Here is a 13,415-nt window from a genome sequence, read left to right on the forward strand (position 1 = left end):
TCTGACCCAAACACTGCGGACACGCGCTCTTTACCTTCTCTCGACCGGAACGGGGGTGATACCGACTTCCGACAAACTTTGACCCTGAGTGCTGATGTCACTCCTACGTAAAATCACGTGTCCACAGCGTTTAAATCAGATAGCTGAAGAAGGCCGGCTGATTCGGTCGAAAATTCCGATGAGTTGATTCTTTGCGTCACATCCATGAACAGTTCAATCTGTTAATCAAGTATGAATACAGAAAGTCTGTTTTGAATTTTATCTCTCAGAAGTTAGATCAGAAATTCTAAGTGTCCCTTGCCAGCGGTCGACCACCAAAAGGCTAGGGTCGGCAGCTTTTTGCTGGGGTCGGTCGAATAACCTGAAACACAACATAGTTTTTCTCTTGGTCAAACCTGAATATGATATGAATTACTTTTATCAATCCTTAACCTGTTAATACTGGAGACAATCTTTCCTGCCCCCCTCCCCACCATCTGCCGAATGGAACCCTGTGTAGTGACGGTTCCAGAGTCTGCCACAGCGGGGCGTGTGTGGAGAGCGCTTGTTCTCACTTGGGCTTGGAGGAGTGTTTCTGCGAGGGAAGTGTCCAAGAGATGTGCTTTGTGTGTTGTCTGGTAAGTATCACTGGTCCATTGATTTTTTTGATTTAGATAAATTTTTCGGAATGTCAGAAATTTCATACTTGACCTTGCAACATTCTTGAATTTCTAGGAAATTCATTTATAGGAAATGCAGTCCTAATTCCTACGAAATGCATTAGTGGAATTTTCGGAATGTTGTCAACTCAATCACAGTGCTACATCAAAGGCTCCGCCCCTGAGGCGTTGCCAAAATTACAAGATATTAATAAAAAACACTTTGGGTATAAAGGCACCGTAATATCAATGTCGGTTGAAATCAGTGGTTTAAGCAAAGAAAGCATTTCAGTACCACATTCAGCATTGCACATGTATGTACCGTGGTGTAAGTGGTAAGCAATCCCACTGCACTGCTTTGGGATAAAATTCTGTGGATTCATGGGCGTGGGTTTTAACCCTTCGCATATCTAACTACATGCATTGTTTAAAGCTATCTAATGAGGATGCCGCTACAGGATTTGACGGTAATGATTCCCACTCTGTGATTATTCTAAGAAAATACGAAAATGTTTGAACACATCAATCATAGGTTGATAAGTCTGGTACTTGAAGGTATGGCTATCATGTGTTCTCAGACCGAGGACGGACTTTGTGTCAGTAGTGTGTCGCTTGGCATTGGAGATCCCTCTGGGGCCCATCTGGCGAGAGGACCTGGAAGTATTTGTAACGATTACAAAGGTGAGAAACGTTTAACCTTCTCCCTGCTGCCTAACTCTGTAACCAATACAAATTTGGTACCAAAAGGCTAATTCAGCAGGGAAAAGGTTAAACAAGCACACAGCAAAATCGTGATATAACGTCATGCTTCTCGATAATGTTAATCTATCTTTTATCACAGTTTTCTTATTTCACTGCATTTCATATTGTTTTACAGAAGATGTGTGATGAGGACCAATTACTGTACACTTTGAAATATTTGCACTGTTTTTAAGTTCAGCGTATTTGTGTACATGCTGATCCCACACCGTGATGTTGAACATTTGTTCAGTTTTCCATTGTTTCAACTATCGTTTCAACTTGAAAATACAACTAACTCTTGATTTTAACTGTGCTGCTGGAACGTGCCTCCCACTTGCAGTTAGAGTGTTGTGTTTGTCATATTTTACTTTTGTCATTTCATGTTGGGGACCATTGTTTTAGGTACTGTACCAAAGACGGCCGTTGTGTGATGGTTGATGGCGATGGTCTACTCGGCCATTATACTGAAGATACTGCTAACTCTTGATTTCAACTGTGCTACTGTAACGTGCCTCTGACTTGCATTTAGAGTGTTGTGTTTGTCGTATTTTACTTTGGTCATTACATATGGGTAACAATGTTTTAGGGTACTGTACCCAGGACGGCCGCTGTGTGATGGTTGATGGTGATGGTCTACTCAACCGGCTCAACAACATGTTCGGCTCTGAGGGGAGGGGCAGCGTCGGTTGGTGGATGAGAAACTACTGGTTTGTTTTTATTATTTCATCATACCCACATTAACATTAATCCGCCGGGTTACATAAATCCACCACTTCAGAAAACAGTGGGTTTGAGAGATCTTAAGCATCTCTAGCGCAGCACCCCCCAGGTACATTTATCCAATGGTTTTACATTTGATCGAAATATTATTAACGTTTATAACGTCTAGTTTGCCTGTTTGTTTATTTGTTTATTTAAATTTGTCAAATGCTCTCTTGGCTCTCAAGTCACTTTTTATTCAAATTGCATTCATATGAGGAAGCAAACTTCGTTAAAAGTTCCTTCTTTGCCCTTAAGTTACTTGATTTGCAAGAAACCTGTTGATTCACAGTGAATCAATGGTAATGTAAATGTACAGGATGGGACAGTGCTTCGAATTCCTAAAGCAATAACGAGGAAAATTAATTGTTCATATCATTGCCCTCTTGTTATAAAGTTGAAAAACAGACAAAGCAAAAACTTTACAGAGCAATTGAATAGTTAAGAGAAAATGTTCAACCAATCTCTAAAGTAAGTGCTTATGTATCTGTGACAGGTACTATGGTGTCCTGGTCATTGCGGGGTTTGCACTTCTTGTAGGAATCTTGCGAGCAGCACTCAAGTAAGTTTTATTTAGTAAGCTTAGGATTGTAGAATTCATAAGAATTTAGAAATAAGGTGGCTTTTCATTGATTTTACTACAAATGTCTCAATTTTATGACTAGAAGGCCACCACTATGGCAGTCACAGTAAGGAAATAATTTGGACTTTAAAGTTTCTATTTTAGGAGATGCTTCTGTCGTTAGCAAGATGACAGATGTGAAAAAGGTGCATCACGATTTTACAGTTGCTGAGCCACTTACATATGAGCACTTTAAACTTTATTTAAACCTTATTTTCTAAAATGCTTAGCTTGTGAATAATGCCTTCTCCTATCTCTTGTGACTTACAGATACTTTGATATCAAATAATACTGTTTTGTTAACAATGTAATTTTTTTCGATGTTTTTTTTTTACACCAGGAGACGCATTGCTGACACAGCTCGAGTCCAACAGGCGAGCAGGTTACAGGCCTTGACGTTAGAGGCACGCAAACAGATCAAACTGCTGGACGAGAAACTGCGAGAGTTGGAGGCTGATGACGACGATGACGTCACAACGACTTCGAAGCTGTCTCCAGAGCTATGTGAGTATATGGAGACTTCATGTGAACTTCCTGTGAGACTGAAATGTCTATAACAAATTCTGAGGCATCGTGTGGTCTTGTGGTTAGCATATCTAACCCAGAAACTAACAGTTTGGGGTTCAAGTGTCGGGCAGGTCGAATTTGCTCATTCTTTGCAGGTGAAAGTAAGCGCCTTAGCTTGCTTCTACTTGGGACAGAGTTTTGAACAGGACGCAAATGAAAGGTCCTGTATTTTTGGAGGACCCCCCCCCCGCCACAAAAAACTCACACAATCAAAACAGAATTAGGTAGCCACCATTGTGTAAAACTGGTGTGTTACGCCTGAGGGTAGTATACCGGTTATGCATTGCGAACGAAAACAGACCAGGAAACACATATTGAGTTAGTCAAGGTAAAATAGATCTTCTAAAATGAAAAGCGACAATAGAATGAGGGTTTTTACAAAGTGACATCTTATGGATCCTTCATCAAAGCTCTTGCATAGGGAATGGACAAGACTTTGCTAAATCAACAAACTACGGGAGGATGGCTATTTGTGGGCAAACTTGTTACCGGCAGTCAAGAGTTATAGAGTTAATTTTGGTTTACTTTTTCTATTACAGTAGATGCAGTCAACCGACTGAGCGCTCTTTTCCCTACAACCAAGCGTTCTTTGCTTCTTGAGAGTATTATGGGATGTGGTGACGAAGAAAAAGTCGTTCGTAATCTCCTCGCTCTGGGACATCCAATGAGGAGGCTGACCGGTGTGACGTCACAAACAGCAATATTTGGAAACGGCACGATCGTCAAGAGTGTGAACTGTTGATACGAATCGAAAAAAAATGTTGCATAACCGTTTGTACTCGGTGCCGATTGTTGAAGCAAGTAACGTTGTCTTCTAGACGCGTTGTTCTTATTTGAAATGATTTCACAATTCACCAATCACGAAATTGTAATGCATCAGGTGAACAGCTGACTGTACTATTCATACTTCCTGATGTGATGACAATGCCTCACCACGTTCATGGCCACTTGCCCTAATATCAACCATGACAAAAATACATATTTGCTGCATCCTCTCCCGGCAATTTGTGAGATCAATAAAGGTACGGGGTCGTATTGTTGAATCTTAGCGGTGCTCCATTTGAAGTCTTATCATACCTGTATAGCACAGTCATGCATAGTGTGGGTATGTTTAGTGCTTTGATAGGGTTTTGAGCGTCCTCCATCTGTGTCTGGTTATGATAATTAAACAAAATTTAAATGAAGACAAATGTAAACATCATCTGACAACTGAGTCCATCAGTCCCATTCATTTCTGAACGTTGACATTGTCTACTTTGCACATATTTCATGTCTTAATTTATACCTTAAGCCGGTGCAATAGCCTAGTGGATATACAGCTCTTACTTTACATTCGTTAGGTCGTGGATTTAAATCCCTGTCGGGTCATTACAAAGATATGGTACAGACTGCTTCCCTGCCTAGCACCCTGTCCTTATGGCAAAGAGAATAGGAGCTTAAGACCTGTACACCGAAAGGTGTGGAAAGTATTCTAATTTGATAGTACGTTAAGATCACAAAGAGTCACAAACTCACCATTTCATCATGTGTTTTATTGTATTTCTGCGTCATACATTTTTGAGGTGTGAAGGCAAAAGTTATGTTTGTCTCAAAGCAGACAACGATTAATTATACTGAATTATTCAATAAAACTTACCATTACCGAATTGCTCACCCATACCACCAATACATTATCAATAATCAAATATTCCATATTCCAAATTAGATCACCATTATATACTTAATGAGGACATTATATGGTATTTGTCTGCCAAAGGATAGAACATGAATGCTTGCGACATATGTAAATTGAGTATACTATACCATGTTTGCATATGATTGTAACATATTGACCAATCCTTCATACTCTTCGCTTACTCGGTTGTTTATTCGGTGGTTAGAGGATTATGGTAAAACGTTGTGTCACCACACATCCGGTAATTAACGTTATTAGCATGTAGCGAATTCAAACTCACAATGACATTGTTAAAATGTTGAGATAACATCATTCCAACAAGTTCGACGTATTCTTGGCAGATTATCAATTCTTCTTCTTTATCATGCTTATAACTGTGATAACTGATGGGGTGAAGGCTTGTGATTGGTACACACAGACTGGGTATAAGCAAGGGCATTATATAGTCCTTGCTATAAGGTAAGTCATGTTTTGCAGGTCGTTATTTGGATAGGTCATACGGAAATTGTGAAACATGTAAATGTAGGGAATTTTATATTTTTGACATATGTAAGTTAGGAAGTGTTGTACATCTTTGACATAAATTTTGTAAATTGACGCGTCATGTGTATGATAATCTTAAGACCTTGAATCACTTGTCAAGACATAGGATACATTGAATGTAACAGTCCCTTTTCTATTATATCTTTGCTTATATGTATATGTTTGCCTATATAAAGAAAAATCCTTCGAACTAAAAAAAAAAAACAGTAACCTCTCATATGCTGGTACACTTACAAAAAAAGTGTTCCAAGAAAAACTGCGCAAAATGTGGTCAATGTGGGGTCATTATGACCGGTGGTAATGGCAAAATGAAGCGTTCTGATTGGTCAACCCCTTCTGGCTATTTGATAATTTGCTGAAGCCTTGCATGGTCACCAAGGTAGCTGTCAGTTAATGTTTGTTACCTCCATCACCTGAAGAAAAAGAAAATCACGAGTCAAAACAAGACAAGTGACGACTTTTGTTTATGTCTCAGGGGCCTTTGACACATTACCCACAATACACGTCGCTGCGCATGCGTAGCCGGAATCATGAAGGACCACATGGTCTCGGTTCGGAGTTTTTTTTCTCGATTCGGTGCCGATCTGACTCGTTCCCAGAAAAGCGCTAGTGCTTCTCCAAACATCTTTTTTCGGGCAATTCAATGTTTCCCGTGGATAGGGGTGCCTTGCCACTGACCGAGGATTTGCGGACGACCAAAACTACGTCACCGAAAAACTCTACGAAGGTCGGGTTTTTCATGAAATATAAAAGATTACACATTCCTATAGAGATAGCCGGCTGAAAAATCTGGGAGACTTCTCAGCTTGTGAGCTCGTCGGTTAGACTGTCTTACCTCTCCGATGTAGATGAGCGCTTCGTGTCCTTTTCATTTTATTTAATCCTTTACGAATATATAGGAAAGGATCGCTTCCTCACCGACGGCCTTTGCAACCATCACCTGCAGGTAACAAAGACATTTCTCTTTAATGTTCATTTGTCATCATAATTACAATTTTCAATCATGTTAAATTTCATTCTATCCTTTTTGTACTTTGTTTGATATCTCCCGACCACCATCCTCACCATCATCTTTAATGGTTCCGTGTTTCAGCAGATGAATTGCGGGTAAAAAAAGAAACGCATTTTTGTAAGAAACGAGTAGAAATTTGGCACAAATGTAAAGAAGCATCTCTTCTTGTGGTGTAGTCATTTCACCTCAGAAAATCAACTCAGTAAAATCTGTACAACACATTGAGTCTCAAGATGAGATATTCCTTTACATTTGTACCAAATTTCAACACATTTTATGCAAAAAGCAAGAACCTGCTGTGATACAAAAAAAGTTTCTTTTTGAACCCCCCTTGTAGACCGGTAGATTGAATATATGACAGTCGGCTTCCAAATCGTTTTCAAGCGAAGTAAACACAGACCGTGAGACAAGGTTTGAAGGTGGAAGGCTCACCAAAAGATCTGGTCCGTCCCCTTCAAACTTAACTTTTATCTCCTCGCCAAGTTTGCCTTCTGGCAACTTCAGGTCATCCCGCATTTCTCCTTGTTCGTCCATGAGACTCACGCCGCCGTCGCTAGTAATATCAATCAGCTAGAAGGGGATATAGCATATGTCACGTTTAAAACTTGTTTTTGTCTCGGTTGTCAAGATTATGTTTGTGTAAAACAGGCATCAACACATTATTATGATTAGCCTTATTGTTCATCTGAGATGGTAAAATGCATAGTGAAGAGAACAATTGACATTCTTCACCTGTGACGTCAGCATATTGCTGACGTCACACGTACAGAACGTCGCCATTCTACAGCAATAAAGAAGACAGTCAGACGATTATTCCTGTATGTTCGTTTTTAGTGCTTATAGTTTTTTGTTGTTTAAGTGTGTCTTCGCTGCCAGGGGCTGAATTGCGAGAAACGTAGAAATCACGGAGCTGCTGAATTGTGTGGGTCTGAAGCGGCTGCCATCCGGCGGTAACTCGCAAAGCGACAGTTGACCCAGGTTCGGCTAAATGACTATAAGGGTATGAGCCGCTCACACCAGGAAGAACCCCTGTTCATTTTAATTCCTTTATGGGTAGTCAATCGTACTCCAGTTGTGACTTTTCTGAAACACGAGACATCCATTCAACACCGTGTCTGATGTGTGTGCGCGTGTGTGAATGTGTGTGTGTGTGTATGTATGTGTGAATGTGTTTGTGTGTGTATGTGTGTGTGTGTGTGTGTGTGTGTGTGTGTGTTTGTGTGTTCATGTAGGTGTACGTGGAGTTTAGATGCGAGTTTAGTGTTGTGCTTGCAAAAATGATTCTCTATGCATGGACATAATGTACACCTTACCGTATACTCTATGCGAACGACGTTCGGAACATCCAAGTTTTCCTCGGCAGGTACCACATCCTCGTACCGCTGACCAGTGAAGAGATCTTCTCCAACTATGGTAACCTTAAAAAAAGGTGATATTTGGAATTTACCATGGCGACGGTTAGTGTTCGCCAAATTTGCTTTACGTATGCAGATATAAACCGCACCTGTCCTTTGTTTTGCCGACAAATATGGACATGTTTGATACAAAGATCCATCCACAACGTCTCGAAGTATTCTCTCCACAAACACAATTGAATATAGAGAAAACAGACGGACAGACGGAGAGACGCACCCGCAAACAGACAGAGCCACAAACAAATGCCCCAGGAAACATAACCTTCTTGGCCAAAGGGAATAATTATTCAATAATATAACACTAAAGAATGCTACCTTGGCATTGCCGTGTTTCCCAGAGTCGGATTTATTCATCTCCGTAATCTTACAGGGACGACCCTTCAGCATGACGAAACCTTTCACACGCAGAGCAGAAGCCTGCATGGGGAATATGGCGGCACCGCTGTCGGCTGCATCGCTGAATTCCTCCATCGTTTTCTTACGTCAACTGCTGGGCCGGGGAGAAAAAAAAGAAAATATCCCTCAACTTCTGGCGTGTTCCTCATTGAAATGTTCGCGGTGAAACGGTCGCCGCGAAAACCGGAACATAAAACCACCACGAACATTTCTGCATTCAATCCGTTTTTCGGCTGCCAAACCTTCGTTTTAAAGCTTAAAATCTAAGGAAGCAAATAGCTACCGAGATCGAGGGGCAGAAACAACACGGAGGTTTTGATGGACTGGAATATTCTACTTGGGTTTGGGGTGATAGGCAAGCATTAATACATGCACAAGATTATTTGAATTTCACTAAATGTGTACATTAACCGCCTCTCCTAGAGACAGATGTACAGTGTCTGCCGAGAATGATAAGGCAACGTTTCCAGTCTGTCAGGTAGTTGTTCATTCCAGTTGGGATTTCTTACAGCTAGCTTCTTTCTTTCTGCAAACAATGGACACGACATCGCGTCTGATTGCAGCAGGAACAAGAAGGCAAATGTGACCAAAGGGTTAAATCTCCCCACGTTAAATCCCCATACGTTGTTTGTTTGTTTGTTTGTTTGTTTATTCATCATTCATGGTAACATAGATGTCTATCTTATGACACATTTTTTCTTAAAAGCAAGAGTCCAAAAAGGTGACTAGATACTTTTTATTTACTAGGTAAAAGCAACCAACGTAGGGAAAACGATATGTGCAGAGTTGCCAGTATGAGCAGATGAAGAACTTTATTGCACGACTACTGTAGCAGGTACAAAGTATGGCAACAACAGTTAACATAGAACAAGACATATGTATGGAATAAAACTATTCACTACAACAAAATTACTATCTCAGGTTTTACATGATTCACGTTGGGCTAATTATGAGTATCATTATTTTTTATAATAGCAATACAATCTTTTATATATTTGCCTATTTTAACACTGTGTGAGCTGTTGCATCTAACGACATAGTTAAATCTATCTGTCTTAAAGTATGAAGTACTTGAATAAATGTGAATAACTTGTCGCGTCGGCCATCATATTTAGAGCATTCTATGATAAAGTGAAACTCATCTTCAATTCGATTTGGGCAGAATGGGCAAAACCTTTGGTCAGGAGCTACATTAAAGTATTTACCTATTTCTATACTCAATCTATGGCCACTAATTCTTAACTGTGTTATCGCTTTACGGATTTCAACATTATTCACATCATGAAGATATTTTTCTTGTACATAATGATTTTTGGGATTTGTGAAGAATTATTTGTGAAGAATTATTTGAATTATAATTTTGAATTATAATTTTGAATTATTGCAGATGTCGGTAACGGAGTCAGTACAGGGCTGGAAGTATCGGTATAAAACCGGGTGCCCGTTGTTTCTAGCCTGGAAACCTTCCCACCGATAGATCCCAGGGCCCTCCGCGGCACTGGAGGGCTACCCGCCCGCCCGTGTCCATCAGCACACGCACGGGGAATGTTCACACGTACGATAGAATTCAGTTACCTCGCTATATATATATAATCCACATATAATCCGAAAATTCAGTTGTCAGTAAGGTCAGCTGTCGAAAAAGCCCGATGCTTAGCTGTCAGGGTTGGATCCGTGTACAACACCCTATTGCAGGGCTCGGTGGATGGCTACATGGCTAGTCATTGTGTACATACACAACTTCAATAAGTTTCTACACCTTTTTTTGATGATAATTTGGTCGTATTTGCCGTCATTGTTAAACAGAAATGTAGACGATTTACATACCGCCTTTGAGTTGATAAGCCGAGAATATCCGATCCTGGTTTCGGTGAGCCGAGATACTGCGAGTTGGAACGCGAGAAGTTACGGACTCGCCCAGGCTGTGCGTTTGCAGCTAATGAGGTAATGAATGAAAAATGCAGAAAAACCGCATTGGGCAGTCTAGAGGCCCTTCTCAGTAATCGTTATGCAAGTTTTGTTTCACTCGGGCGAGAGGGCGCTTTGTCTCAGGCATGCATGACGGGAGGTATGTCTCTAAAAAATCACAGTGATAATTACCTTCGCGACGAATGGTTTCGTCGAGTAGGTTATTCGATGGTGCTTGTCTGTGTGTCTGTTAGTGAACAGAATAAGTCGAGAACGCCTGGATGGTTTGTTGTCGTATTTGGTGTGTCGGTGTGTATGTGGGAAATCTCAAGATGATTAGATTTTGGGCGAAGTGTTTTGCATAATTAACGAGAAAAGTGTAAAAATGTGTTAGATTGTATGCTCATACTATGCTTTCTGGTTGCGACGTGTGGGCTGTATTGTTTCAGGGGATATTGACACGGGTAAATGGGTGCAAAGTTGGTCATGAGGGGTCATGAGGCAGGCAGGAAACGTCAGTTACTGCCAGGGACAAATTGGCTATCAGCCAGCTGTAGGGCAGATACAAGAGATAGACTTGCCCATATAGGCAGTAATGCTTTAAAGCACTAAAACAAGGGCTCAGAAAAGGATTCACCTTAATTGCAAGCCCCCAAAATTCTTATGCACCAGAAAGCCACATCTGTCTACTTTAGAATCATGCAAAGAAAATAGACAGTTGACCAGCTCCTTCTCTCGTAACAGCTGACAGACGAAAACAATCGTCAACTTTGACCTACTCCCAGCCTGGAAGAGTCCACTCTTAGCATGTGAAACCAAACCACAAAGATATCTCCTTACACCAATTAAAAGACTGAAACATACAAATGTTGACCAAAGTTGGATATACACGGCCTTATATGAGTAAGAACAGTCATTAATGCAGTGCCACAGCATGGGAATACCGAACATGTCTGTGTGTCTGTTAGTGAACACGATAAGTCGAGAATTCTTGGAAGGATTGTCTTGGTATTTGGTATGTTGGTAGGTCTCGATGAAACCTGAAAATGATTAGATTTTGGGCCCCCTATCGGCTTGTTACGGTACTGCAGCGGAACTTCCTGTTATGATATCTCGTGTTGTGGACATGCTATGGAACTGATTTTTGAGTGGTAGATAGCTCGTTGGGCAGAGAGTAAGTGGTATAGGTTTGGGCCCCCTAGCAACTTTTTTGGAACTGCAGGGGTAGGTTTTGCTTCAGACTTTGAAAGGGAATAACTCAAGAAGGGCTTGATGGAAGGTCATGATTTTTTGCATGTACATAGCTTGAGCGATGATGTACATGATTGGATACTTATTATGCAAATCAGTAACGTATTTGCATAATTAATGAGGAAAGTTTATACATTCATCAATTTCCATGATAGGACTCGCAAACATGTGACATATGTAACTGAGGAAGAGAGAAATATTAATAGATATCAGCTATGCAAATGAGAACCTCATTTACATAATTAATGAGAAAATAATATAACTCGAGATGGGCTTGATGGATGGTCATGATTTTTGGTATGTAGATAGCTTATGTGATGCTTTGTATGATTGGATGATAATTATGCAAATCAGATTATAATTAATGAGGCAATTTTAAAAACCTGCTGTGTTCCATGATATGACTATTCAAATATGTGACATTTGTAACTGAGGAAGAGAGGAATGTCAATAGATAGAAATTATGCAAATGTAGGCCTAATTTGCATAATTCATGAGAAACTACTATCATTCCATACTAGTTACAATTTCAGTTGAATGTGACAAGATTATAGAAAGCGCTACCTGCATTTGCTACTTAAATTTCTGTTATATCTTAACATGCTGCATATCCAAATTGTAAATATCGGTATGAAATATTCAAATTCTCCTCTATTCTTCATGTTCTTGATTTAACTAATCCTATTCCAGAGCTCGAGGAATTATCTAAGGTTTGTTGAAACTTGTGTGCCTGTTCCTAGTAATCGTTATACTAATGTTGGCATTGTTTCCCATAAAAATATATATGGGGCAAAAATCATGGCTATCCAGGTCCCTTGCATAAATCCGGGTTTCCATCCTGGTAACAATCCCACCGGTAGCTCCCCGGGCCCTCCTCGGCACTAGAGGGCTGCCCACCCGACCAGGTGTACTAGCACACGCACGGGGAATTTTTACGGGGTGGAATCCAGTTCTTTACGATAATCAGAAATCTGGCTGCCAGAAAGACTGGCTGTCAAAAAGGCCCATGATTACACTAAGTTTCAGCTAGTAGGATTTGGGTAAGTAGAACGCCCTATTTCCGGGCTCGAGGAATGGGTATGCCGTATATGGCTAATAGTTACCAGTGGGTGGGGAAGTCTGCTGGTGTGTACATAAGTTGAAAAGAAATGTCTACATCCTTAGTTGAAGATAGTTTAGTCATATTTGCCTTCAATGTTAAACACAAATGTCTAATATTTCAAACAACACATACAGTCTGTGAGTTGATAAGCCGGGAATAGTCTGGTTCTGGTAAGCCAACAGACTGCGATTTTAGAACGAGAGATGTTACCGACTAGTCCAGCGTGTGCGTTTGACACAAATGACAGACTATAAGCCCTGAGTAATGGTTAGGTAAATATTTGCAACGTAGATTTTCCTCAGGCTATCCTGGCCTTTTATCGAGTCGAGTATGACAGGAGGTAGACCTTACCGGAGTGTTTGCGTGAGTGTGTGCAGCTTCCAATGGTACTGCAGCGAAACCTGTGGTTTTGATATCTCCTGTTCTAGACAAGCTATATATATATGGTCACGATGTTTGGTTGGTAGATAGCTCTTTTAAGCGTGCTGCAGCCTGCCGAGACGTCGCGACCGTTGTACATAATTAAGGTCATGACATGTCCCCTGGAGGCTAAAAGGGGTAGGCGGAAAGATCGGTGCTGCCCGAAATCACTGTTGGATCAATTGAGAGCCTGGAAACATTGTCTTATCATTTTCGGCAGACACGGGATATTCGTCTAATGCAGATGCGTGATGAAATAGGTGTTTGCTGCAGTTGTAAGGGCTCACCTACCACCCCTAAATTCACATAGACTCTTCCAGTTCATCACATCTTCCATATTGTTTCTGTCCCTCCCCCTAACTCGTC

At 40.7% G+C, this 13,415-nt stretch overlaps 2 protein-coding genes across 3 annotated transcripts; one reads left to right on the forward strand and one right to left on the reverse strand.

Annotated features, from left to right (window-relative positions):
- The first annotated feature begins 431 nt into the window (after window positions 1-431).
- On the forward strand, window positions 432-4,507 carry LOC136425059 (uncharacterized). The gene is made up of 6 exons (XM_066413813.1): window positions 432-617; window positions 1,217-1,319; window positions 1,966-2,086; window positions 2,635-2,700; window positions 3,101-3,264; window positions 3,867-4,507. Exons 1-6 carry the CDS (start codon window positions 597-599, stop codon window positions 4,067-4,069), a joined length of 678 nt encoding a protein of 225 aa, XP_066269910.1. The 5' UTR covers window positions 432-596; the 3' UTR covers window positions 4,070-4,507.
- Window positions 4,508-4,838: 331 nt separating this feature from the next.
- On the reverse strand, window positions 4,839-10,310 carry LOC136425062 (eukaryotic translation initiation factor 5A-like). Of its 2 annotated transcripts, none has more exons than XM_066413820.1 (6): window positions 10,196-10,310; window positions 8,288-8,459; window positions 7,871-7,975; window positions 6,990-7,127; window positions 6,381-6,485; window positions 4,839-5,958 (listed from the first exon to the last, which is right to left on the reverse strand). In XM_066413820.1, exons 2-5 carry the CDS (start codon window positions 8,441-8,443, stop codon window positions 6,423-6,425), a joined length of 462 nt encoding a protein of 153 aa, XP_066269917.1. In that variant the 5' UTR covers window positions 8,444-8,459; window positions 10,196-10,310; the 3' UTR covers window positions 4,839-5,958; window positions 6,381-6,422. The 2 variants fall into 2 exon arrangements, with proteins under 2 accessions (XP_066269917.1, XP_066269918.1); XM_066413821.1 differs by having other exon boundaries at window positions 8,288-8,462.
- Between the last annotated feature and the right edge of the window lie 3,105 nt (window positions 10,311-13,415).

The sequence above is a fragment of the Branchiostoma lanceolatum genome, chromosome 19, assembly GCF_035083965.1.
Source record: "Branchiostoma lanceolatum isolate klBraLanc5 chromosome 19, klBraLanc5.hap2, whole genome shotgun sequence".
Lineage (NCBI taxonomy): Eukaryota > Metazoa > Chordata > Leptocardii > Amphioxiformes > Branchiostomatidae > Branchiostoma > Branchiostoma lanceolatum.

What these genes read in the sequence shown, in the direction of transcription:
- LOC136425059 (XM_066413813.1), top strand. Translation starts at nt 597, where the DNA reads ATGTGCTTTGTGTGTTGTCTG. An exon ending in TGTGCTTTGTGTGTTGTCTG is followed by an intron (nt 618 to 1,216) that starts GTAAGTATCACT and finishes ATGTGTTCTCAG; the next exon opens with ACCGAGGACGGACTTTGTGT. An exon ending in TGGTGGATGAGAAACTACTG is followed by an intron (nt 2,087 to 2,634) that starts GTTTGTTTTTAT and finishes TATCTGTGACAG; the next exon opens with GTACTATGGTGTCCTGGTCA.
- LOC136425062 (XM_066413820.1), bottom strand. Translation starts at nt 8,443, where the DNA reads ATGGAGGAATTCAGCGATGCAGCCGACAGCGGTGCCGCCATATTCCCC. An exon ending in GGAAACACGGCAATGCCAAG is followed by an intron (nt 7,976 to 8,287) that starts GTAGCATTCTTT and finishes CCTTTTTTTAAG; the next exon opens with GTTACCATAGTTGGAGAAGA. An exon ending in TCGTTCGCATAGAGTATACG is followed by an intron (nt 7,128 to 7,870) that starts GTAAGGTGTACA and finishes ATCCCCTTCTAG; the next exon opens with CTGATTGATATTACTAGCGA.